This window comes from Neltuma alba, unplaced genomic scaffold (genome assembly GCF_004799145.2).
Source record: "Neltuma alba isolate B1F8T4 unplaced genomic scaffold, ASM479914v2 tig00011648_pilon, whole genome shotgun sequence".
Classification (NCBI taxonomy): Eukaryota; Viridiplantae; Streptophyta; class Magnoliopsida; order Fabales; family Fabaceae; genus Neltuma; species Neltuma alba.
Window position 1 is genome coordinate 141,426 of NW_021636296.1, and position 24,997 is coordinate 166,422.

Below are 24,997 nucleotides of genomic sequence, written 5' to 3' on the forward strand. Positions count from 1 at the left end.
TTAACATATGCCAATAAAGAGTTACAATTGCAGCAATTAAACACCAAATAACTGAAGCGTCAAACCCAAGGCACGTGCCTCCTTCCATTTGGACTATGAACTGTAGGATACTACCAAATGAATAATTTTCAATACATGACTACTGGGCATAAATTTTGAGAGATTATAGGAATGAAGCGAAAAACAATGAGCATCCAATCATTAAACGACAAAACTCCATGAATTATTATTTTACATAGATGGCTACGACTGAAGAGGAAAAGAAAAAGATGACAGGAGATGTAGATGTAAACCTACTCAGTGATCTCAGGACAAAGTGAGGAACACATCCAATTAAAGCCATGTTAAAAATAAAAACCAAATTCTCCACTAAATAAAGCCAACCTCCAGCAACAATTCAACTTGATAAATGAAACGAATGCACATGGAAGCACCCTCCAAGGCAAAGTCAGATTGTAGATACCAATAGCTTCTGTTGTGTCAATCCATATATATCAACATCCCATAACAGCACAATTGTACACAAACACTCCAACATGCTCCTTCACGCCAAGAACCTGCCAATCTAAGGTTCCATTTCTAGCCCCTGACTTAGGACACCACGAGTTCAGAAAAACAGCTTCACCTTCTGGACCTCTTTGACCGCCCACAATCAGAATCTGCTTACCACAAGCCTTGAAAGCTAGGCCCCAGCCATTTGAAGAATCTGCCCGGACCGGAAGCCTTCCCAAGTCATTCCAGGTATTCTTCTCCTTGTCATATTTCTTCACCATGTTGGTTACATGCTCAACTGCATATAACTGGTTATCTACAACCGCCACAAGTGGTGGCGCCTGAGCAGCCCTGTTAACATAGGGGTACATGCCCTCTATTTTCCGCCAAGTTCTTTTCTCCAGATCATACTCCTCTCCACAAGTTAATGAAACAGCAGGACTTGACATTCCACCAATCACGTAGAATTTCCCATCCATAAAAAAGCCAGAGCAAAGTCTCCGTGGTGTATGCATATTAGGTAACAGCCCCCATACACCTGAAGCAGAGTCATACAACTCAGCTGATTTTAGAACATTTCCATTCTTATCACTTCCGCCTGCAACAATAGCAATTGAACCAAGACTACCAGAACCAAACAAACAACGAGGGCGATTCATCCCCTGACACTTTACCCAACTCTGGAAAATCAGGTTATACTTCCAAATGGCAAAATCTAGCAATTCCCTACCAAAAACCAACAGTTCACAGTCCACAGCCAATGACTCCTTATCTGCATGGTTAAAACATTCATCACAAGGCATCTTAGGTAATGCCATCCATTTCTTTTTGGTAGTGTTAAATGCCTCCCATCCCCTAAGATCACAAACCAAGTAAACCCAATGGTCCTTCTCCTCAATTCCCAACTGTTTCCTTAACCCATATAAATACCCACTCTTAATCAGCTTATTGTACCTTTTATTTATACACGATAATGAGGCATAATCTGATCTACTAACCCATGCTAAACAATTTAGAGCAACATCATCAATAAGACCAGGAAGAAGCGAATCACTTGGTTTAAATCTAGAACCACCCACATTCACGCCGTCCCTCGAATTCATTTTCCAGAAGTCATCCTCTTTCTTTTCATCTTCCAGCATCGAACAATTCAAACTTATTTCTTTCGTCATCCCTAGAAATTCATATAATGTATCCCAACATAACCATATCAGAAGAGAAGGCGCCTTCAACTGCAGAAGCATACACCAATATTATGTCACAATTCCTTAGCATGCCACCTATGCTCAAAAAATAAATTCCAGTATCTGCACGCGACCAAACTCTATCTATGTATTCTGTCCATCAGTTTGAGAACTTTGGTTAGAAATCTATTATTACTCAATAGCTTATACTCAAAAACCAACCCTTTACAAAACTTCTCCCAATTTGCAGATCAAAAGAAATGAGTGCAGCATCAAATGAATCAGCCGTAAACCTTTGAAATTCTGGAGACACCAGAAAATTAGTGAGACCACCCAGAAGTTTATCTTATCTGGTATTCAGCCATGAAGAAAGAATTATCTGCAAAGCCGCGAGAAAAAGAAACGAACATCAATTACTGAACAAAAAAAAGGAAACTTTACTTAAAAAGGCGATATATACATAGGACATATTTGACTGCGAGGTTTTGCTATGATCCGATTCAAGTCAATAAACAAAACACGAATTGGGATCCAAAATATAAAATGAAAAAAATTAATAAAAATTTGACTCTCGAGAGACGGCTATAAGTACAGATATGAATAGAACCGTACCGGCTTGTTCAATGAAGGGTAGGATGTCAAATATTGGACCGCCGCATGATTCGACGGGATTTTCGTGCCGTCAAAACATGTTGCCGGGAATCGGCGACTAGAATGAAGGAGGAGAGACGCGGTAAGGTAACTCGGACTCGGACGTTGGGGGTGGGAAAGAATTGGAAGACTTATAAAACTGACAAAATGTGCTTATTTTGCATACTTGGCCCTCTATTTCTGTTTATTCTCCGTTTTGGCCCTTGCTTTGTTTCATTTTCATTTTGTCCGACTCTGACGCGTGATGGGCGATGTGGGCATATTATTATGCCTTCGAGTATAGCATATTAAATTAAACTGCTTTCCTTTTTATATTCCTAGCCCAGTAAAAACAATACTCCTCCGGTTCTTAATATATGACTTAATTATTGAATTGATTTTGATTATAAATATAAGACCAATTTCTTATATTTATCAATTTTCTCTAAATTATCCTTATAGATACTTTCTTAACCATAATCAAGTAGAAGTGAAAGAGGGACATTAAGAAAGATGATTATGGTATTTGAGGAAAAACGTGTCATATTTTTTATAATTAATTAACTTATCTAATTTTCTTAATCTAATCAAATTAGTTAAATGGGTCTTATATTAAGGACCATAGGAGTATCTTATGTTTTTCAAAAAATTTTAAAAAATATTTGTCGTTCATGGCAATGCTGGTTCAAGCAAAATCTTTCTACGATTAATTGGAGAGAAATTTGGAAAAAAAATCTTGATTAAATTAATTGGAAAATGGTATTTGAAATGGTACTTTCTATAATTGTTGTGCATATGAAAAAAATTGATACTCTAAATTTCAAGTAACATTGACCAGTTAATTTTTTTTTAATTAGGAACTTTTTTCCATTTTTTAAATTGAAAGGGTTGGTAAAGCGTATTATTTTAGAGCATCATATAATATAATATATAGAATTCATAAACATTTATGCTATCATTGAGTACAGTCACATGAACTATGCAAGAAAATCGACCCAATTCGAACTAAATCACACCTAAGACCCTTAAAAAAGAAGAAAAGAAAAACAGGGTCATCTAATTCTCCTTCCGTTGAATATGAATCGTACGTGCGAGCAAATTTTACTTTCAAATGATAGTTTTATGACTGTACTCAATGATAGCATAAATTTTACTTCCGTTGAAATATAATTAAATGATTTTAAATTTAAAAGAATCAATATTACACACAATGTGAGTTAATATAATTCGATCTCATATTTAATTTGTAAGCGGTGTATATCCAACATATGATTACCAACATTGTCAGATTTTGAATTTAGATTTTGATAACTTTTTTTTCCCGTAGGAATGGCATGATATATGTAAAAATATGTGTACAAATAAGTAACCTAAAAGGCCGGCTCATGACATTTTATGATATTATACTACCTCTGGTTCTTAATATAAGATCCCCCGTTTGACTTTTAGTTTGGTCCTAATTATAAGACCCCAATCCATTTTTGTCTCTCATATTTATGCATTTTTTTCCAAGATAATCTTTCTAATAATGATAGTTCTAGCAAATACACTTAATTAGCAAGGATATTTTAGGAATGACAACACTTATTTATTACAAATAACTAACCTACTTACTTCCTTAATCTCCTCAAATTAGTCAACTGGGTTTTATAATTAAGATCGGAGGTAGTATATATATGTCCAATCAAGCCAAACCATCATTATCAGCTTTTTTATATTGAGAATGGTCCTGAGATTGGAATGGGATGCCACACCACAAAACTATATCCAAATCCAAAGTGATTTTCCCACAAATTCAATGGACATTCCTTACAAGTGACGTATTTGATTTGTTAAACTCTACCATTCATTTCAAACTTCGTTGTCTTCACTCTTAAGCAGATGGCATACAGTTATATGATGATCTTTCTTGGAAACTTCTCAGGCCACAAGAAAACATAGGCCACGCATGAAAACTTTTTAGTTGTGTCGAAACTTTCATTAATTATTCCCAGCGGCTCTTTCCAGTTTTCACAGCCTTTTTCTGGAATTTTGTCCTCAACACTATATATCACCTTCTAAACTCAGTTTTTAATTTGAATTAAAGATCGCAACTTTGAAAATCTTACAATCAAAATATTTTTGTTATAGTGAAGCCTTTTTAAGTTCGTTAGTTTTGCAAACTTACATATTTAGATATCTACTCTTCCGGTCCTTAATATAAGACCCATTTAACTATTTGATTAGATTAAGGAAGTTAGTAGTTAGTTAATTATAAGAAAAGCACATTTTTCCTAAATCCACAATCATCTTCTTAATACTACTCCTCTTCCTCTATTTGATTATGGTTGAAGGAGTTCTATAGGGTATTTAGAGAAATTGATAATATGAGAAATATATTAGGACAAAACCAACTCAGAATTGGGTCCTATATTAGTAGTACTAGTAACCTGCACGATTTTTGGGCATAAATTCAACATATATGAGCAAGGGTCACGATAAACATGATTTAAGATAATGATCTGGTAGGGAGTAAAAAGTCAAAAATATACAATAGTATTAATACAAATTAAAAATTCAGGAGTCGTGAACGCGGCCTCGTCAGGTCCACATGTCAATGTAAGACATTAAAAGAACGAATGTTAATTAATTTAATTATGAATTAATAAATTAAGATCAAGAATTTCTACTGTTACTACTAAACAAGAAGAAGCAGAAAGACAAGACCTTTTTTTTTAAGTAGTAAAGAGAAAATGGCGTGACAGAGAGAAAGTAAAAGAGAATCGAAGGCAGTAACGGCAGGTCGGCAGAACAAGGAGGTGGAAGAGAATCTACTACTTTTCCTCATTCACATTTCAGAACCTCCCCATGTGACCTCCCCCCCCCCCCCCTCTCTCTCTAAATCCCATATGAAAATAAAAAGGTCAATGCCTTCACATTCCTGTATGTACTTACGTTTTGCCCACTTCAAAAGGTCTGTCATTTCTTTTTTCCCCCTCCCGATGCTCTTTTTACACGACATCATGATAACCAGAATTCTTTCTTTCTTTTCTCTATACGATGATAATGTAATTTAACGTATACTTATACCATCCTTTTTTTATATTTTATATAAATTATAAGCACATAAATACATCAATATCGATTTAAATTTGGGGTTTCATCCAAATAAAGCGGATAATATTGGCATTGAGGCAATTTGCAGTTGACATATAAATTATATCCTCTCAAGTGATCAGTATGTATATATATATATATATATTTTTGAGTGAAGTATGTATAATATATATTAATCATATTGTTTACAAGTACGGACATCGTAGTTGTTCAAACTTTATGAGATAAAAGGAAAGAAAGAAAGCCTGTTTTTAACAATAGAAAACGGAGGTGATGGGAATAAGATAGAAGGGGAGAAGGGAAGGGCCTCTAATTCTGTGCAGGAGTCAGAAAATCCAAGTGGGTTTTTATTCAGATTGCAGAGCAGCTCCTCTGACACAATATCCTCTCACGTGGTCTTTTCAGTACTTTCTCCTCAGAATTAAAAAAAAAAAAACATTTGTTCACTTTCTCTCTCAACCAAGAGTCCAAGTGTCCCTGTCCAACACCCGTCGCAACTGGTGCAAACTTCAAGTTGGAAATTTGCAGTACAGAATCAAGTTCCTAGAAATGAAGTTATAGAGTCCAGATTTCTAACAGTCTGGGAACTTCACATTAACACAAATCATAGTCTTTTTGCCGAACGAGGTGAAAAGAACCATCTTTCAGTTTATTTTTTCCATTTATAACTAACTGTGTGCTCGGTTATTGAAAACTGAGGGCAATGGTCAAATAGAATGGTTTTATCTACTTTCTATTTAAAAATGACTTCTTAACTTGTAAAATTATTTCTAAAAGAACTAATCTAAAGACCCTCTAAATTTCTCGATAGAACTTTTATTGCTTTGATTCATAAAGGTGACCTTTAAGAATGGGGGAAGCTGCCGTAAAAAAGTCCAAACTATGGCTTGGTCAGGGGATACACAGAGAAATATGTGGTGATGTGAACAAAGTTAGAGTAATTGGCAATGATGGGGAACTCCACAATGCAAAACAAATACAGGCAAAGCAAAGCAAGCTTGGGTGGCGAAGATAATACCCACCAAAATGTATGCCCCTACCTCCCTGCCTGGTCTATTCTTGGCCATCAACACTGATGCAACCAAAAACCAATTTGGAGATTTTGATGTGTTATTTCGCTCCCTACTCCATATTGGAATCGTGAACATTTTATTTTGCAAGAACCATAAGTACAAAAATAAGATCGTTATATTGTCTAACAAGCTTTCGGGTTTTCGTTTGGATGAGTTAGCAATGTACGATTTGGATTATGGCAACCAGTCCATGGGCTAGGAAGGCGGCAAGCAAGAAAATTTAGCTTCGGAAATGCCACAACTCGATCTTACAGTTTCAAAAACATAGCGCAAATAAATGCTCGAGGTTATGACGGATTGAACCAGCAACCTTTCATATCAGTAAGGGCAAGCCACATGCCACTAGACTATAAGGCCATGGGCAGAACATATATCTTCGATAATGGAGACCAAAGTTAAACAATCGGATAGACCAAGCTCTTTGAAGCACCGCATAAAACAAGACTCCATGCTGGAAAGCATTAGTTACGCCCGATACTTAAGGGATACAAGGTTTTTGTGACCAACCATGGGAAATTCACACATTCCCACATGCCAAACTCTTCCACAAAGAAAAAGGAGCAAGTCATTTTCTCCCTACTCAATCACAAGAACGACACCATTGCTTTCTACAGTTTCCCAAGAGTCTCATCAAGACCACCTTACTCATATCTCCACAGGGGATCAAAATGGGAAAGTACATCTGGGCTTCTTCTTCCACAATAATTAATTTAAAACCAACCTAATATAATCATGTAGAGGTCAAGCAAGTATATTGCTCCTATCTAAGTCTCTCCTCTCCAAGCTCTTGCGTTTACAGCAACACAAGTACTCAGGAATTGGACCATAGTCTCCTATAACCCAGCTATGCTTCGCAACATCACCTAATGTCAACCTTAGTTTTGGATCTGCAAATCACGCAATAGAACCGAAAGATGACAACCTCACCAGAAGAGGAACCATAAAGACGTTTCAAAAGATTTTTTTCCCCCCTTTTTTGGGGGGGGGGGCGAGGGGATGACATTTCCGTAAAAATGGTAAGTACCTTTGCAAAGCAGTCCTTCTAGCAAGTTCTTCAATTGCATGTTCAAACTATCTGGAAGCACTAAAGGGTTATTCACTATCTGGGCACGGAAGAAAACAATATGCTGAGCATTCATCACAGACTGAAAGCATGTCACATGAAAGATATGTAAAATATTCAAGTGTGCGTGTATTTCTTACTTTATCGTAAGTATCTTGAAGAGTATCACCAAGAAATGGATATTCACCCAGTATCATACAGTACAAAGTAACTCCTACTGCCCATGTGTCTGCAGCTTTGCCATGATAGGTAAGACCTAAAGAACATGAACAGAAAAAACTGCAATAAGACCATGTACTTTCATGGAATGTACACAGTAAATGAGTAATCTGCAAGTTTGGAAAGATAATTCTAACCCAAACAACATTCTGGTGCAGTGAAAACAGGAGTGCCAGGGGACCGACGGAGTTCATCATTATCATCCTGCAAAATGAAACCAATTACAGGCTCCATATTCATTGCTGCGACATATCCTAGCATCCATGTAATGTCACCTTAAACAATAATAAAATATATCCCTCAGAACACTGCATAGGGTACACGCATATGGTCATCCAATGAAAAAATGAGTTTAGGTCATATACTGATTAATCCTTTAATGGAAAAGTTACAATCTAACCTCTCACTCTCAGTCATGCAATGAACAAAAAAAATAAAATGACTTATCCATTTATGGTAAATGGGGTGAGGGCCTGAGAGAAGTATGCCGTAAATAGACCCAACTTTGATATTTTTCACACGCATAATAAAGTGGATCATAATTACGAGTAAGGTCCGTAATAATAATACCTCAAATGCCTGGCTGACACTGAAATCCCCTATCTTCACCGTACCATGGCGAGTAACCAACAGATTATCAGGTTTAATATCCCCATGCACAATATTCTGCCATTCAAAGAAACCTATCAGACGGGAATTCTGATTATTTCGATAACCTATTCACAAAAATGTGAAGGACACTACAGAATTTTGATAATTTTGATTCAATTCATAAGTTGGGGCCAAATCTCTGGTTAGAAGGTTACAGTAATGGACTAGTGGCTGTAACTTTAAGAGACCTACATGCAGCTCTTGCAGAATTCACAGATCTCCGAGTTCATGGAAGTAGTCCCTCATGATCTTATACGCCAGAACAAATAACAATTATCAAACAAATTCCACATTCAAGTACTGAAAAACAGTCGAATCAAGAATAATTCAAAATATCATTTTAATGATTAATCTGACTGCAACAGTCAATCCTTCATTAAGGCAATAATGGTCAAACGAATGGTTGCTATGATTGCAATATTAAATCTTCATTACATGTCAACATGAAATGACTAGGGCATTGAGTTGACACAGTGCTCTTTGCCACAGGATCACACAATCTTTTCAATCCTAGTGGGGCGTCTGCTAATGTTTTGCACATCATTTTCATCAAGGAAAAATATTAATTCTCTCAATCTCAACATGAGCATTACAACGTTACACTCTATCGCAACAGATGATAAAGCCAGAAGGAGGTTACTAACTTACTATGACTAAAAAATTCAATGCGCGTAAGCTTAAAACAGAGAGGATGAGCAAAAGTTACAATCAGTAATATAATCATGACAGGAGAAGCTAATCATAAATCCATATAATGAAATTTAATCCTCCAATAAAATATTTGGAACTATATGGAAGCGATAGCATTGAGTGAGAGGTTGTATACGTTTTCTTTTCTTTTTTTTCCCTTTTTTTTTGGGGGGGGGGGGTGTTTCAAAATCAGCAATAGCCCAAAAAGGTTGGTCGAAAGATTACATGAGCATGTAGATACGTTAATCCTGAAACAATGTCACGCACGTATCTCCTAGCAGTCTCCTCACCTAAGCGACAAAGAGGTCCTGTACCCTCACAGACCCATTTGCCTTCCACATATTCAAGTACTGGGCCAGAAAAACCAGCAGTCAAGCAACGGACTTCAACAAGATTCTTAATTATTCAAATTTGTGGCTCAAACACAATCAAAAGCTTAAGCAGGTCTATTCAATAATTAAATAACAAAACCAAATGAAGAATCTAGTCATGAGTACCCATGTAAAAGTGATCTGACTCTGGGTCATCAATCACCTCAATGAGATTGACTATATTAGGATGTTCCAGCATTTTCATGATGAGTACCTGTAAAGAAAGCACTCGAGTCATTCAAACTACTTTAGGGATGGTAAAACAGCCAATATATCATAAATGTAAGACTACAAAGCAAAGGGCACGCAAAACACTTGGATGAAAGAAGTTTTAATTCTCTTAAAATGACCTACGCATGCATGCTACTGTACAAAAATAATCACAGATAAAAGTACATTAAACAATAAGAATAGTGAATAGCACACCATCAACCGGCAAATTAAGTAGCAGTTTCCATATATTGCCATCAGAAGTTACATAGGCATACAGACCAGAAGCTGCTGGGTATAAGCGAAATGTATGATCACACTTTGCAAATTGAAAATTGGCACCTCACAACATAAATTGCCAAAAAGCCAAAGAGATGAAATTAAAAGATACCTCACGCAGAACATCTGTCATGGCAGTCTCTGAGGGAGCAACTCGAAGCTTCAGTAAATGAGACTTGTGAAAGACCTGCAGTTCATCAGATTTAAGCTCAACAATTGATCTGTTGCACTTCCCTAAGCAACAACATCATACATGCATGAGCCTGTGAGTTTTTGAAAGGTGAGAAATAACGTGATATTTAATTTTACCTCTATTTCAACTCTTTATTATTTTTGAACCATATAATCGTGATTGAACAGATGTGCTTTTCAGTCTCCTAGTAGTTGAAAGTCTACCGCCTCCCTCTGCCAAGCTAGCTAAACTGATTATCTAGGTCCCGTTTTCCTATTTTATAATGAATAGTGACTACTTATTGCAGCCCGTGAAATGAAACCAATTGCCTATTTGCTACCGCAGTAATCCACAGCCCCACCATAAACAGTCCTTACCTTTATTGCATAGTGCTTACCATCAACAGAACTTCGATATAAAACCTGTGATCAATGAAGGGGAAAGGGGCTTAGGAGCAAATAAATCACGGGAAAAAAAACCTTCTTACTAGAGCATGATGCTCACCACTTTCCCATAGCTACCAGCACCTATCCTATATTCACGAACATACTCATTTATCATCTTGTTTCCATTTTCATCCTGAAACAGATTACAAATGTAATCAAGTTCCCAAAAGCACAGGTATGAAATTACCTAAATGCAAGCCAAGCGATGCAAAAACCATTCAGAAGGCAGACACAGCATTCAAACAGTATGAAAAGATACCGACATCAGGGACTGAATATAAGTTCAAGATAAATATACTGGACAGGATAGTGAAAAATTATGGTTGCAGGTGAGGCTACAGAGGAATCAACAATTAGTAACAAAACAGACAGAAATCTTAAAAGTTTTCAAAGGTCACAAACTTCTAGTCATGGCACCAAATTGTTAAACAACGGAATCTAAAAGCCAGACCAAACTTCCACTTCTAGAATTTCATATCTCCATCGATTAAACTCACCACCATCACCATCACCATCACCAATATAAAAGAGATCATCGCTGAAAAATAGAATATCATTTACAGCAATAAAATGTGCCCCTCAGCTAGTGGTTATTGATATCATACAATATTTGGCGGAGGTTCTTCTGGTCTGGACCTATAAAGTACTTAAAACATGCTAGAACAGTTTATGCCAATGCTGAACACAACATAATTCAGATACCAATATCCAAGTAGTCTTTCTTATTTCACTATGCATCAGAGCACCTTCGATTTAAATCCAAAAAAACTACTCCCACAATCACCTCTGTACGAACAACTTTGTGAGTTTCCTTCACAGGAAATTGCCTACAAATCATGTCACTCTGTGCTCTCAGTTTCAAAATATCCTCAGACCGGTTGGCATGAATTTGCACTTCGCCATCATCTCCACTGCTGATGTTAGTAACCTCACCATCATATGAGCCACCCTCGTCTTCAATGTCTTCATCCAACAATAGCTCCTGAGAGAGATTATTATTGATACCAAACTTAGCACTCTGCTGTTTAGATTTTCGGATGAACCCGAAGCAATTACAAAAATCCATCTCAGCAAAAGAAAACTCCTATTGAAAATCTGGAGGTTAGAACTGCAAGCCGTCGACGTATTCTCAGCTGAACAAACTTTATTAATTGAAAATCTGTAAAAGAACACGTTGTTCTGTCAGCAATAAGTAAATACGATTTCACCAACACAAGAAGCACCAAATTGGCTCACCTCAAATGGCCAAAGCAAATACCCAATAGCTAAATTCTCGGCAGATCCTGTAAAGATTTTCACAGCAAAAGTCCCATGAAGCAAATGAAAGCTAAATTTGATTTCGGGGATTTCATTGCGCACAGCGAAAGATTATACTTTGTCTTTCATCTTTAATAGAAAGATACCCACCTTATTTCAGAGCAAGGAAAGGGCTTTAGGCCCTGTTCAACGGTGTTATTGAAAAGGATGCCATTCAGCTAGGTGAAGAGAGCGGCATGAGATATTAAACCCGCTTCTAGTCGCATCCAACATAGTGATAACTACAGTTTAAAACAAACCTTGCAGGCTCAACCCCCAACCTCCCACCGACCCTTCGCTACCTTTGCATAATCCGAAACAGGCGAAAATTGCGGGGCAAAGAGAGGAAGAATCCCATTAATAAATGACGGATCAAAATATAAATACTAGAATAATCTAAGGGATCAAAATGACAAAAGTCGGTGAAAATCTTATGAATTAATGTTCAAGGAGTCACCTTTTTCTATTCTGGCGAGAATGAGAAGCCTGTCACCCCAGCTCCAAAAGGAAAAAGCTGGAATCGTTAGCACGAATCACCGGAGCAAGATTTTTATGTCCTAGCCTTAAAATTCAATCGTGAAGGAAAAGTACAGTCACCACAAAAGTTGAGGCAGTACCATAACCAACCCAATATTGAAACACCGGTTTATGAGGTAAAAAGACGAGCAAACAGAATTGAAGAACCCCAGATAGAATGCATGGATCATGAATAAAGAGAGAAATGAGAGGATCAAGCTTGAGCGCTGGATAGATAAATCAATATCGAGCAAAGAGGTCGAAATTCCGCTAGGGACTCGAGGGCATTTCAGCGATTCAGCAATTTGAGAGCAACGGAAACAGGAATGGGAAATTGTTGGCGGAAAAAAAGAGTGGGAAATATTTACTGACCCAAAACAAAGTGGGAAACATTTTTAAATTTAAAACCTCGCCAGGAAATTATTAGGGAGTAATCCTACGGTATTATCCTTCAAATTTCTAAGTCCCTTTTTTTTTATTTTCGATATAAAAAATATAAAATTAGAGAATATTAACAATAACAAGTATTGGCCTAAATTCTCTTGGAGCATAAAAATTAAATAATTTAATTTCTACCAATAAAATCAGAATAAAAACAAAAATAAGCATGAGATGATGGAACCTATGTTTAAACAGAACTTAACAAAAGTCAATTCCCTGAATAAAATAGAAATGGTAGCCATGCACGACCTTTCATGCGTTATAACTAGAAAACATTATGAATCTTCAAGTAAAGAAAAGTGCAGGAGAAACAAATCGAAATTAAGAAAAATCACTGTTAGTTAAGGAAAAAAAGAGAGTATCCTATTGATGTTAAATAGTTTGTTGTTGTTGTTGTTGGAAATAATGGTTGCTTAATCTATGCAATTCGGTTAAGTTATTTTATATCTTTGTCTGCGTTGTTATTGTTTTTATTCTCCCATGTAAACTGAACAACGTAGCTTAGGATCTCACAATGTGCGAAGTGAGAACCTAGGCCAACTGGCTCTCTTTTCTTTATATCATTCCTGTCGCGCGCATTCATATGGTGAATGCGGGAGAATTTTCTCTTTGTTCTCCTGCACTGTCCTTCACGTTCCCAGCTAGGATGTAGAATTAATTATATATAACGCGATGGGACGTATAATCAATTATATACAAATCAAGTTAAATTAAGATGGGAAGAGCTGGTGGATAAATGGAGGAGGACACGGGGTGAGAATTAGGGGATTGTTATGATATAATAAAACTACAAATTTACAGGAAGCGAAAGAATAACAAACCGTGAATGGATACACAAACTTAATTGTGATCCAGAAATCCTTGAGGCAGGGTGAGAACTCAGAAGTCAAATGCTATACGATTATCCTGTGCCTTCATACACATTCCTCTGCTGAATCATTTTTATTAGCTGTCTGGAAAATGCCTTTCAGATTGTTACGTACAGATACGACATTATAAAAGCTTACCTTTGTGATTTATATTGATTCTCCCAGTTAAATGTCTTTTATTTAGCATGCCACTTGTTCACAAGTGTCCCTGATTTCAATCATTGTTTAACTCAGGGTGTGGTCATATGCTTTAACTGGTTCCAAAACTGTCACTGCTGATGACTCAGGAACAGGTGTGTACCAACATACTGGATTAGAAAGACTCAGAAAAAATAAACCCTGCTAATTTTATAGATTTAACATTTATATATTCACAGAAAAATATGGGATTAGCAGAATATTTCTGAGTAATTAGTTAAACTTCCTCTATGGCTCGGCCTTTTCCATGCCCAGAAAATAAAGAATGGCTTTGTCAACCACAACCACGTCGGCCGCCCGATGCTGCAGCAAGTGAGGGGCTGACTTGACCTAGTCAGAGGAAGCAGTGGGGAGGCAATACAAACACATGATCCGTGAATCAATATGAACTAGCAGCCTCACGTTATTCATCAAAAGACTTCCTATTCACCCAAGCTTAAGCCGCAACCCAGCTTTGATTTCATAAAGTTCTACGTAACCCCAACGCAACGAGTAACTTAGAAGCCGACCAAACCGTATTATTATTATTATATTCAACCCATAAGTGGCTCCTTCCCCCAATTATATGATGTCCAACAATTGAATATTCCCCACTTGCTCAAATAATATATGTATAGTTACACTTCTTCGCTGTCAGTCCTGTAATTTGAGCCAATAATCTTCACATGCAAGTCTTTGAACGTGCATGAAAGTCCAGCATCATCTAGAGTCTCCTCACTTGTCAATTAGCAATTTAAACTTTCGTATTAAGTGGTCTATCTACTCCTACAAGCCAAGCAATTATATATCACAAACTTTTTGAAGAGTTTGAGGTACCAGTTCTGTGTGTAAGAGACAAACCCATGCATGGAGCTGTTTCACGCCTGTACGTCGGATTAGCTAGAAGAAGAAAGATACCAGCATAGCTTAAGCCAAACGTCTAGGGTCAAATTTCACGCCAAAATTATCTATAAATGCACTCTCCTTGGCAACCTGCCCTTCGCATCTAATCTCACTCTCTCTTCCGTCATTGAAACTACTGAGAGTGATCAAAGCAGAGATAAGAAAAAGGCTTCAACTTGAGCATAGATAACCAACATGGCTACGAGAAAGTCAAGCTTTTTCGTGGCCTTCTTGATCTTGCTTGTCGCTATGGTAGCCACCGTTGCCCAATCTCAAGGGAATGGTAACGGTAAGAAGTTCCCGTATGATGCTGCCTCAGCAAATTATAGGGTGTTGTCACCTCATCCGTCCGGACAAGAACGAGCTTTCTGCTTAGCAAGGGGATCGTGTCACTTCAAGACCCTTATATGTCCATCTGAGTGTAAGAAAAGGAAGCCGAAGAGGAACAGGAAGGAAAAGGGATGCTTCTTGGACTGCAGCAGCAAGTGTGAAGCCACTTGCAAGTGTAAGTTCACCTCTTCTAGCTACCTTTTTGCTTTCATTATCCATCACGTGTCGACCAAGCTGAAACACCTTAAAATAAGTGAGTCTAACTACATGTATATGACTATATCACGAGATTTGAAACTCAGAGATCTTTTTGGTTAACAGTTAGAAAAGCGAACTGCGATGGGTATGGTGCCGTCTGTTACGATCCTCGCTTCGTTGGTGGTGACGGTGTGATGTTCTACTTCCACGGAGCTAAAGGAGGAAACTTTGCAATGGTCTCCGACGATAACCTTCAAATCAATGCACATTTTATCGGAACTCGCCCCCAAGGAAGGACTCGTGACTTCACATGGGTCCAGGCCCTGGCTGTGATGTTTGACACTCACACTCTCGTAATCGCAGCCAGCAGAGTATCACACTGGGATGACAAAGTGGATTCTCTCACACTACAATGGGATGGCGAAGCAGTCATGATCCCCACCGATGGAGAGGCTGAATGGAGGGCGAATAAGGAAGAGAGAGAAGTCATCGTGGAAAGAACTGATGATGCGAATAGTGTGAGAGTGACAGTTTCAGGATTGTTGGAAATGGACATTAAAGTGAGACCAATCGAGGAGGAAGAAAACAGGGTTCACAACTATCGGTTGCCAGAAGGCGATGCTTTCGCTCACCTGGAGACACAGTTCAAGTTCAAGAACCTGACAGATATGGTGGAAGGGGTACTGGGGAAGACATACAGGCCAAACTATGAGAGCCCAGTGAAGAGAGGTGTTCCAATGCCAGTCTTGGGTGGGGAAGATAGGTACAGAACTCCATCTCTGTTTTCGGCTTCATGCATGGATTGCAGGTTCCGAGGCCTATCTGAGATTGGCGTCAGTGAAGGAGCCGTTGACTTCTAAATCTGATGGCGTCAATGTTGGGAAATAACATGTACTATTATTCTTTGCCGTGCCATTTTGATGTGCTTTGGGTATACAAGTTATAGCCAAGATAAATAAGGGCCTACATGCTGAAGCCCATGATCATCAATTTTCTTGAATTTTGATGTTGTTGTGACCCCATTTATGTTACACATGATTAATGATAAAAAATAATTTGTTTATAAATAGATTATTATCATTTTATGAAAATTTTCAACTCATTTGAGCGTCATGAATGTTAGTGTATTTGACCGTCCATTTTTCGTTTTATTAGCACTTATTTAACTGTCAACAGGTTCCATGCCCAAAAAAAAAAATGTCAGCAAGTGTTTAAAAAAATGTCATAATAGATATTATCGAAAATTAGTAATTATCAATAAAAAATTTAAATCATTTTCGATAGTTTTTACTATAAGAAATATTAGTACTTAATTTTTGACAGCTATTAAAAGTGACTTAACAATGACGCCCAAAAAAAATACAAAATATTATTTGATTGAAATATGTTAAACAAAATTCCTGTCTCGGAGGTGAATAGCTTCTTGATAAAATTGTTCGTTAATTAATGTGTGCGCGCGCATATACATAAAAACACGGTAAATATTTCTATGAATTTGAATGAGTGTGTGTGTGCGTGTGAGAGAGAGAGAGAGAGAGAGAGAGAGAGAGATAAACTGGGACGCGCGCGCGCGCACGTATCACAATAAATCACAGGGGCTGGCAAGAAAATATATCACAAGTCGTAGGGATTAATTTCGAAATCTTGGAGACTACCGGACCAAAGAGTTAATTTTTCCAAGAAACTTTATTCATAGAATCATAGGCCACTCCCTTCCTTCCGCTACAGTACAGTGGAAAGGCGCCTTTCGGGGGTGCGATTCATGGTTTCCGCCAAAATGTCGAAAACAGAAAAGCAAATCAACAACGGGGGAAGCTCAAAAGTAGCGAGTAAAGCAAGTAAGCCACGAAAAGAGGGATTGGCGAAGAAGAATAAACTCGGCAAGAGCAATTTGAAGGACGATAAAGTATCAATCTTTCCGTCTTCTACCACCGAGTTCTTAGAAGGAGGGAAGGAGCCCGGAGTTCACAACAACGGGGCTACAAATGGGCGAACCAACGGGACCAGACCCAAGAAGGGTAAACGAAAGCAACAAGGTGGCGATTATACAGTTGAAGAGAAAGAAAACGCGAAAATGAATGAGCTTCCGATGAGTCGAATCAAGAGAATAATGAAGGCAGAAGATCCCGATCTACGTGCTTCTGAGGAAGCCATCTTTGTCATCAGCAAAGCTACGGTAGTGTTGCTTCTCTGATTATCTTTACTTCGAGTTCATTTTTTTCTTAAAAATTTCCACTCTTAATGTTGAGCTTTAGATCGACTGTCATGTTTGAAGTAGGAAATGCCTCCTTTGCTAAGCTTCTGTGGGGATTATTACTACTGTTAAATAGTGAAAGAACAAATTTTTATCATCGGCAGTTCTTAAAAGTCGTCAGGGGAATGTTGTACTTGTTCGCAACAAGTGTAAGGAATGGGGAATGACCGCCCAGGCGAGACCGCCCATAAGTGGGGGAGTGAGCAAATGGTCAATGAGGATACACAACTTAACTCAAAACCAGCCCAAGTTTATGGATCCTTTCACATATATATGTTTTGTTGCCTGACACATTTGTGTGTGTGTGTGTGTGTGTGTTACTTGTTAAATTCACATCAACTCAAGTCCACATATCCTAACCCTCACTCCTTAGGTGTGAGTCATTAGCTCCAAGACACCGCAAAATAACAGGTCTATGCTGTTGCAATCAGGGCCGGCCTGATTTTTTGACTTCATTGTGACACACACGTGTCCCTGTCAGGCCAGTCTCATTTTTGGGACTAAAATGGTGTGTATAATCACGGCCTTCAAACATCGTCTTTACTTCAAGTCCTAAGCAAAAATTAGCTTTGATAGTACTTGTAATGAATGAGGAGCAACCGCCCATAAATAGGGGAGAGAACAGATGGGCAATGATGGGTGGGGATACCACATTTTAACTCTAAATCTCAAAGAGTTGAGTTTACGAGTCCTTATATATAAACTCACATCCCTTCAATTCGACTCACACTTGGATATCCAAACAACAATTTATTGGGCCTCCCTAATACGAATATCTTTTGCTGATTTCAGGTGAAGTTCCTCAAACAATTTACGCGGGAATCTCATGCTTGTTCAGTTGGGGATCAAAAGAAATTTCTTGGTTACCAGCGCCTGTGTAATCTTCTTCTCTAGATGTTTCATGGGATATGACAGTCTCTGGTTTAATTATTGTACACTTGTTCTCTGGAGTTTCCTTGTAACTTGAGATGAAAAAATGCCGACCACTGAAATTTTTTTATGACTTGAGAGGGAAAAATGCCAACCACGCGATCTGCTTCTTTCTTAAATTATGTTCTGAGATTTGAATTCTCACATATAATTAAGACGTGAAGTATGTGCATATGTCATACCTTAATGATAATTTAGCTTTCTTGGTGTTCTTCTAGCTTATTTCGTCAAAATGATAGTTTCATGGAGTTGGATGGTAAGGTCTGCGATCAAATTGATTCACTATAAAGTAGGTTGTGGTATGATCAGTGATAGGCACTCGCTTTTGTACCTCAGTCACTGAGGCGAGGCACTATTCATTTCCAGTGCATCTCGGCATCTCGCATACCATCGGATGTCATAAAAAATGTCTTTGTAACCTTTTCATTTGAGTCGACCCTTAATGAGATTGTTTGGTATCATCCCATTGCTGATAAGATGACCCTTTCTCTTTTCAGCCGGTGTTGTTGGCAAGCAGAGGAGATATGACTTTCTTTTAGGTAATTTCCTGTTGCCATCAAAGTGCTTTGTTTTCTTTATTGAAATATCTGGAAGTAACCCCCCTCCCCCCCCCCAAAAAAAAAAAAATTAAAATAGCTTCTTTTTTTTTTTTGGTCAGAAGTTTACCTTGAACTAAGACAGTATTGCTTTCTCTGGTGCTCTTGCTTCTTCAGATTATGTTCCTGAGAAACTAAAAGCTGAGGATGCGTTGAGAAAGAAATGCAAGCAACATTTGGGAAGATCTGAAAATGTACAATAAGTCAATAATACATGCTAGCAGAGGATCTAATTATATAATGTGTCTAATCTTGCATGTTGTGCATGTAAAACATCAAACATGTATGGTGATGCATGGCGGGGAGGAACACACTAGTTGATTATTGCTCCAATGAGGCAAGATGCATTTGTTCAGTGACTAATGATAACTTATGAATGACTTAAAGCTTGTTTCCTTATGGTGGAAGCCTATTCACTGGGTCACTTACCAATGCTGTTATCCGTGACGCATTAAAACCTATAAAAACTGAATGGATTTGGTCACTTGGTGACAACATATAATGTTGAATCAGACGTGTTTTGGTAGCCAGCAGTTGTTATTTCTTTTCACATTGGAAATATGGTATTTTATCGTTAATTTACCTATTGGACATATAAAGAGCAGGCATCAGTGCTCCTTGTTGATTGTTTGTCTGTCTTTGGTATACTATTTTTAACCTTTGAGTGCTGACTGAAAGATATTGATAGGAAGCATCTTTTGCTCTGCTTATCAAGCTTGTGTGGGTTGGAAGAGATTGATTTTGAAACAATGCCTTGGTTATCCGTTTCGTCTGCTTTTTCGAAAGAGTTGATTTTATTCTTCGGTTCCATAGTTTTCTTTCTTCAGCCCAGTATCTATAAACAAGTTTGGTCATACATATGTAGGGGGTGTTTGGATAGAAACCAAACCATGGTTTCAGAAGTGCTTTTACGGATTACGAAGTAAATATGTGGAGGAGTTATCTCGTTTTGCGAAAAATGCTTCTGAAACTTAGATTTTGGTTTTGCCAAACACTCCCGTAGCTTTTTAGCTGCCAGCCTGCCAATGCAGCAGAGGCTTAATAGCTTTCAGAAGGATTGCAGAAGCACTATATCATCTTCCATCCATCTCTAGACAAGCTTGCTTGTTGCATACTCTCTACGAAACACCAAAGCATGGTGCCGGTTTTTAGTTGGTGTTTCAAGCAATTCATACTTGGAACTTCCTAAATAGCACAAAACATGCAAATCCGATCCATCTGTCTTTACTCTTAATGGAAACAGCCACCTTTTTCATCTTCCTTTGTGAGTACCGCAGCGCAATGATGAGAAACAGGATTCTCGTGGAAAAGGAGAGTCGTGTGGGAGCTTATGAAAACAGTGACTTGTTATGAAAGAATTAAAAAACAATGATGGAAAAGCGAATGATTGTAATTAAATTTCAGTAATCTAGATTTGATAATCAATTAAAGTGACGATCTCTCAATTTTTTTTTTTTTAAAATTCTAATCCTAAACTCGTTGGCGATGTAAATCTAAGCCTAATGATTGATGGTCATGTACAATACGAGGTGCATGGGAGGTTAAAATTTCTTTTACCACTGAAGCCTTGTGATAATGTATCTGCTATTCCCCGTCTACAAAATTGCAGAGGTGACATAGAGGAAATCGACAGAGAGGAAGTGGGAAGGCATCGTAGGTGAGAAGCCAACTCAGAAATAATGATCATCAAACTCGCTCACGGCAGACAAAGGGCTTGTTTCTTGAGAATGGGGCATCCAACCAATTGATTCTCTCTATTTCTATACAGTTACCTGTGCATCCTACGCAATCATTCTCTTCCTTTTTTTATGCTCGCTCACCCACTTCTCTCACTGATTTTTCTTTCTTCCTTCCTTCCCAAGCAATGTTCACCTTCCTTCTGTCCGTTCCTCCATCTTTCCTTGATTCATTCACAATCGGATATGCTGACCATTTTAATTTCACCTAATCTCCACATAATCCCCATTCATCCCACCATAAATTCCCTCCTCCGACTTCTCTTCCTTCAAGGACCACGCCTCCATTTTCCCAAACACAAAAGATGGCGATAATGAAGCTTCTTTTGCTGGTCCTCTGCTATTCCATTCTCACTACTTCAGCTCAGTCGCCGGCCACCGCGCCTTCACCCTCATCCGCCCCCACTGATATCATCAGGATCCTCAAGAAGGCGGGAGGGTTCACCACCCTAATTCGTCTCCTCAAAACCACCCAAGTCTATACTCAAATAAACTCCCAACTCTTGAACTCCAACAATGGCATGACCTTCTTTGCACCCACTGACAATGCCTTTGCTAGCCTCAAACCTGGATTCCTCAATTCCCTCGATGACCAGCAGAAGACCGAGCTCATTCAATTTCACTTGCTGGCCACATTTGTTGCCATCTCCAATTTTGATACTCTGAGCAACCCAGTGAGAACACAAGCCGGTGATGATCCTAACAGGCTGGCATTGAATGTGACGAGTTCCGGAAACCAAGTGAATATGACAACGGGCGTTGTTAATACAACTATAGGTGGTACTGTGTATTCTGATCATCAGCTTGTTGTTTATCAGCTGGACCAGGTGCTTCTTCCTCGAGACTTCTTCGTTCCCAAGCCTCCCCCACCGGCACCGGCACCGACTTCTAAGAAGAAAACTGCGGATGTTCCAGCTCCTCAAGCGGATGACGCTGCTGCTCTGAGTTTGAAACATAGGAATGGGGCGTTGGTGATTATTGCAGTTGCTGCAGTAGCATTGTGGTTGTGACAAGGGAACTTGATTCAGAAATATCTTAAGATGATGGACCTTCCGTTTTTCGTGTAGTGCTTCCAAAGTAATTTTGTTTTTATTCCGTTTGTCCCCATCCCTTCTTGTCTCTCTTTTTTCTTTTGTGAATCTAATTCAATCTGTGGTCAAAACTCCTGTTGCTTCTTTGTGTATTTGGAGAATACTGTCTTGTTGCGATCAAAGAACTTCTCAATAGCAATCAAGATGGACGTATCGGTAGTTTCTCCTTATCAGCTACACGGTTAGAATCAACCATAACAAGTTATGGTCATTATACTTGAAGATGTTTCTATTTACTATACCATCTTGCAGGATTATGACATTCCATCGAATACGCATAGGCCCTATAAGGTGCTTGGTTAGTTTGTACATAAAAATGTTGTTCGAAGAAAGAAGAATAAAATGAGGAAAAGTCCTTCTACTGTATCATTAGATGTTAAAACGACTTTGTTAAGAAAACAACGTCTATATTTAAGAGAGCTTTTTTATTCTTATTTACTTTTTCATTCTTATTTTGCAACAAATTCGCCTAAAATTTAGAAGCTTTAGTGCTCCCTGCTATCGATGAATAAGAGATTGAAGACAGCATCCCTCCCCTAGTATTACAAACCTACCTGTGAGTACTATGATCTCTATTTTTTTGGTATTTGTTTTGCTCACACATCCCAAATTTGTTTATTTTAAACCTACCACCTTTAGTAACACGACCTTCAGTCCTTAATATAAGAGTTACTAATTTGAATAGATTAAGAAAATTAGTTAAGTTAGTTATTTGTAATAAATAAGTATTATCTTCTCAAAAATACCATTACTAATCAAGTGTTATTTGATAAAACATTTAACATATGTAACTATTACAAGGATTACATTGGAAAAAATAGAAAAATAAGAAACAAAATAAATTAAGGTCTTATATTTAGGATCAAATTGAAAATCAAATTAATTCTTATATTAAGGACTGAAAGAAGTAATATTCGAATATATGATGGGACAATTATAATACATATAAATTTGCAAATATATAGTTTGACATGCCTACTTTTTTGAGACAGAGATCAAGAGTAAGGGCAAAAGCAAGAGCAAGATCAAGTAATAACAGAGGTAACAGGCCTTTTGTGTGTTTTTGTTAATCCTTAGTGATTTGCATATCAAACCCAACGGAAAATAAGGGCAACCAGATCCTTGAAGCAAGGCCACTGGACCTCAATATTGGTGTCCAGAAGAACGATGGACAATTGGACCTTTACAAGAGTTAGATGTTCCTTATTACATGCTTCTTGATAATCACTGTTTCATAAAACCCATCCTCCCTCTTTTAGATCCCTTCACTGATAGGTGATTCTCTAAGCTAGCTGTGTTTTCCGACCAAAAAGGACATTGCACTTTTGGGCTCGCGAAGATGTAAACATCGAAAATATGAACGAGGAGGCCCTCGTTCATGCAAGGCTGATGAAACTAGAAAGGTGTTGCAGATCTACAATAAAAGCCATGGCTGAAACTCTTGGCCCAAAAACCAGAACACAAAAAGCAGCCATGGTTGAAACTTACGCTCACAGGAAGGCGTGGACACATAATATCACGTCAGGGTTCCATAGTCAAAAAACAGACGGTCCCAATTTTAATAACAGTAACTGAAATTGCTAAATTCTTAGCTCCATTTTATCAGAATTTGGTTAAGTGCCTCGGTAACAATGATTTAACTCGAAAATGAAAGCAACCTTGTTTTATTAAATTAATAGGCATTTTCATCAGCTCATACCCGATAGAGTTCTCACTCAATTTTCCCTGCATTTCCAAGCAAAACTAGTAGCCATATCAATCTCCTCCTGAAATCTTAATCACTTCCTATCTGCCTGATGCGCCAACTTAATCTCCATGACAAATAATAAGATACACCCTCACATAACCCAACCACATGCCTTGATTTCATAACTAAACCTTTCACCCAACTATTGTTCACTCACTATAAAACCACCCTTCTCCTTTCTCCTTCTCACCTCGAACTTCAATCGTAGATCTCGATAGTAATAATCGCTCTCATTCTTTAGAAAAACAGAGCTTTCACTTGCCCTCATGAAGATGAAGCAACCTTCTTTCTCCCTCTTACTCTTCTTGCTTATTTCCTCCTTCTATTCAACCACCACATTAGCCCAAGCACCGGCTGCATCGCCATCACCATCTGTGCCCACATTACCCCAGTCACCTTCTTCAGATTCTTCTGATTCTTCAACTGACGATATCATCAGAATTCTGAGGAAGGCCAAATCTTTCAGTGTCTTGATCCGCCTCCTCAAAACCACTCAACTGATCAACCAAATCAATTCCCAGCTCATAACCACCAAATCTGGTGGCTTAACCATTTTTGCACCAGCTGATTCTGCTTTTTCACAACTCAAAGCAGGGTTCCTCAATTCCTTGGATGACAATCAGAAGATCGAACTCTTGCAATTCCACGTTCTCCCCAGTTACGTTTCGAGCTCAAATTTTGATTCTTTGACCAACCCAGTTCGCACACTGGCAGGAGATAACCCCACCAGGCTGCAATTTAACGTCACAGCATATGGAAACAGTGTAAATATTTCTACGGGTGTTGTTAACACAACAGTCACTGGCGTCGTGTACTCTGATAAACAGCTTGCCATATATCAGGTAGACAAGGTGCTTCTGCCTCTGGACTTCTTTCAGCCTAAGCCGCCGGCGCCGGCGCCGGCAATTGCTGGAGCCCCAAAAGCTGATAAGGACTCCTCATCTTCTGAAGATGATGGTCAGGTCAGGGCAGCAAAGCACAGCTCTAATGCAGTTAGTTTAAAAAGCATTCGAGGAACAACGTTTGTGTTCTCGGCAGTTGCTGCTTTAGTTGCCGTGGCGAGGATGTGATTGTTTTGGATTTTCATTTTCTGAGCAAAGCTCGTTAAATTTGTTGATTTTGTTTTTCATTTTTCTTTTGAGTTTTCGATGTGTTGGCGTAAAACTAGAAAGGTGATTTAAGAGATATACTGAACAAATCTTTGTATCTTTTGTTGTTTACCATTAAATTTATAAAATTATGGTTGTCTGGCTTAATTTTACTCTATTTAATTCTTTATTTTTCTGATATTAATTTTTTTTTTTTACGGATGTGTAGAATATTTAGGGAATAATAAA

General features: G+C 38.1%; 6 protein-coding genes across 10 annotated transcripts; 4 read left to right on the forward strand and 2 right to left on the reverse strand.

The window, feature by feature from the left end:
• Positions 1–2,420, reverse strand: LOC114716262 (F-box/kelch-repeat protein At5g60570). Of its 2 annotated transcripts, XM_028901245.1 has the most exons (3): positions 2,289–2,412; positions 1,970–2,055; positions 1–1,829 (listed from the first exon to the last, which is right to left on the reverse strand). In XM_028901245.1, exon 3 carries the CDS (start codon positions 1,734–1,736, stop codon positions 495–497), a length of 1,242 nt encoding a protein of 413 aa, XP_028757078.1. In that variant the 5' UTR covers positions 1,737–1,829; positions 1,970–2,055; positions 2,289–2,412; the 3' UTR covers positions 1–494. The 2 variants fall into 2 exon arrangements, with proteins under 2 accessions (XP_028757078.1, XP_028757077.1); XM_028901244.1 differs by having other exon boundaries at positions 1–2,055; positions 2,289–2,420.
• Positions 2,421–6,836: 4,416 nt separating this feature from the next.
• LOC114716185 (serine/threonine-protein kinase GRIK2) lies at positions 6,837–12,714 on the reverse strand. Of its 4 annotated transcripts, none has more exons than XM_028901137.1 (14): positions 12,330–12,713; positions 11,984–12,170; positions 11,813–11,859; positions 11,361–11,735; positions 10,635–10,709; positions 10,508–10,552; positions 10,071–10,145; positions 9,596–9,683; positions 9,324–9,448; positions 8,328–8,423; positions 7,895–7,961; positions 7,679–7,794; positions 7,500–7,578; positions 6,837–7,362 (listed from the first exon to the last, which is right to left on the reverse strand). In XM_028901137.1, exons 4-14 carry the CDS (start codon positions 11,640–11,642, stop codon positions 7,217–7,219), a joined length of 1,194 nt encoding a protein of 397 aa, XP_028756970.1. In that variant the 5' UTR covers positions 11,643–11,735; positions 11,813–11,859; positions 11,984–12,170; positions 12,330–12,713; the 3' UTR covers positions 6,837–7,216. The 4 variants fall into 4 exon arrangements, with proteins under 4 accessions (XP_028756970.1, XP_028756969.1, XP_028756972.1 ...); XM_028901136.1 differs by having other exon boundaries at positions 11,984–12,174; XM_028901139.1 differs by lacking the exon at positions 9,324–9,448 and having other exon boundaries at positions 9,633–9,683; positions 11,984–12,174; positions 12,330–12,714.
• A 2,195-nt stretch (positions 12,715–14,909) lies between these two features.
• On the forward strand, positions 14,910–16,343 carry LOC114716201 (uncharacterized). The gene is made up of 2 exons (XM_028901159.1): positions 14,910–15,283; positions 15,430–16,343. Exons 1-2 carry the CDS (start codon positions 14,974–14,976, stop codon positions 16,164–16,166), a joined length of 1,047 nt encoding a protein of 348 aa, XP_028756992.1. The 5' UTR covers positions 14,910–14,973; the 3' UTR covers positions 16,167–16,343.
• A 704-nt stretch (positions 16,344–17,047) lies between these two features.
• LOC114716202 (nuclear transcription factor Y subunit C-6) lies at positions 17,048–19,612 on the forward strand. Its single transcript, XM_028901160.1, has 4 exons — positions 17,048–17,482; positions 18,353–18,437; positions 18,988–19,029; positions 19,204–19,612. Exons 1-4 carry the CDS (start codon positions 17,069–17,071, stop codon positions 19,287–19,289), a joined length of 627 nt encoding a protein of 208 aa, XP_028756993.1. The 5' UTR covers positions 17,048–17,068; the 3' UTR covers positions 19,290–19,612.
• Positions 19,613–21,049: 1,437 nt separating this feature from the next.
• LOC114716264 (fasciclin-like arabinogalactan protein 12) lies at positions 21,050–21,979 on the forward strand. The gene has a single exon (XM_028901246.1). It carries the CDS (start codon positions 21,128–21,130, stop codon positions 21,830–21,832), a length of 705 nt encoding a protein of 234 aa, XP_028757079.1. The 5' UTR covers positions 21,050–21,127; the 3' UTR covers positions 21,833–21,979.
• Positions 21,980–23,808: 1,829 nt separating this feature from the next.
• LOC114716194 (fasciclin-like arabinogalactan protein 12) lies at positions 23,809–24,730 on the forward strand. Its single transcript, XM_028901152.1, has one exon. It carries the CDS (start codon positions 23,927–23,929, stop codon positions 24,728–24,730), a length of 804 nt encoding a protein of 267 aa, XP_028756985.1. The 5' UTR covers positions 23,809–23,926.
• The last annotated feature ends 267 nt before the right edge of the window (positions 24,731–24,997 follow it).

Excerpts from the sequence above, each read along its gene's own strand:
- LOC114716194 (XM_028901152.1), top strand. The coding sequence starts at position 23,927 with ATGAAGATGAAGCAACCTTCTTTCTCCCTCTTACTCTTCTTGCTTATT.
- LOC114716202 (XM_028901160.1), top strand. The coding sequence starts at position 17,069 with ATGGTTTCCGCCAAAATGTCGAAAACAGAAAAGCAAATCAACAACGGG. Across the intron at positions 17,483-18,352 it reads TTGTCATCAGCAAAGCTACG|GTGAAGTTCCTCAAACAATT; the intron begins GTAGTGTTGCTT and ends TGCTGATTTCAG. Across the intron at positions 18,438-18,987 it reads TCTTGGTTACCAGCGCCTGT|CCGGTGTTGTTGGCAAGCAG; the intron begins GTAATCTTCTTC and ends TTCTCTTTTCAG.
- LOC114716262 (XM_028901244.1), bottom strand. The coding sequence starts at position 1,736 with ATGCTTCTGCAGTTGAAGGCGCCTTCTCTTCTGATATGGTTATGTTGG.
- LOC114716201 (XM_028901159.1), top strand. The coding sequence starts at position 14,974 with ATGGCTACGAGAAAGTCAAGCTTTTTCGTGGCCTTCTTGATCTTGCTT. Across the intron at positions 15,284-15,429 it reads GTGTGAAGCCACTTGCAAGT|TTAGAAAAGCGAACTGCGAT; the intron begins GTAAGTTCACCT and ends TTTGGTTAACAG.
- LOC114716185 (XM_028901137.1), bottom strand. The coding sequence starts at position 11,642 with ATGGATTTTTGTAATTGCTTCGGGTTCATCCGAAAATCTAAACAGCAG. Across the intron at positions 9,684-10,070 it reads TGACAGATGTTCTGCGTGAG|GTACTCATCATGAAAATGCT; the intron begins GTATCTTTTAAT and ends CTTTCTTTACAG. Across the intron at positions 7,795-7,894 it reads TGCACCAGAATGTTGTTTGG|GTCTTACCTATCATGGCAAA; the intron begins GTTAGAATTATC and ends CATGTTCTTTAG.
- LOC114716264 (XM_028901246.1), top strand. The coding sequence starts at position 21,128 with ATGGCGATAATGAAGCTTCTTTTGCTGGTCCTCTGCTATTCCATTCTC.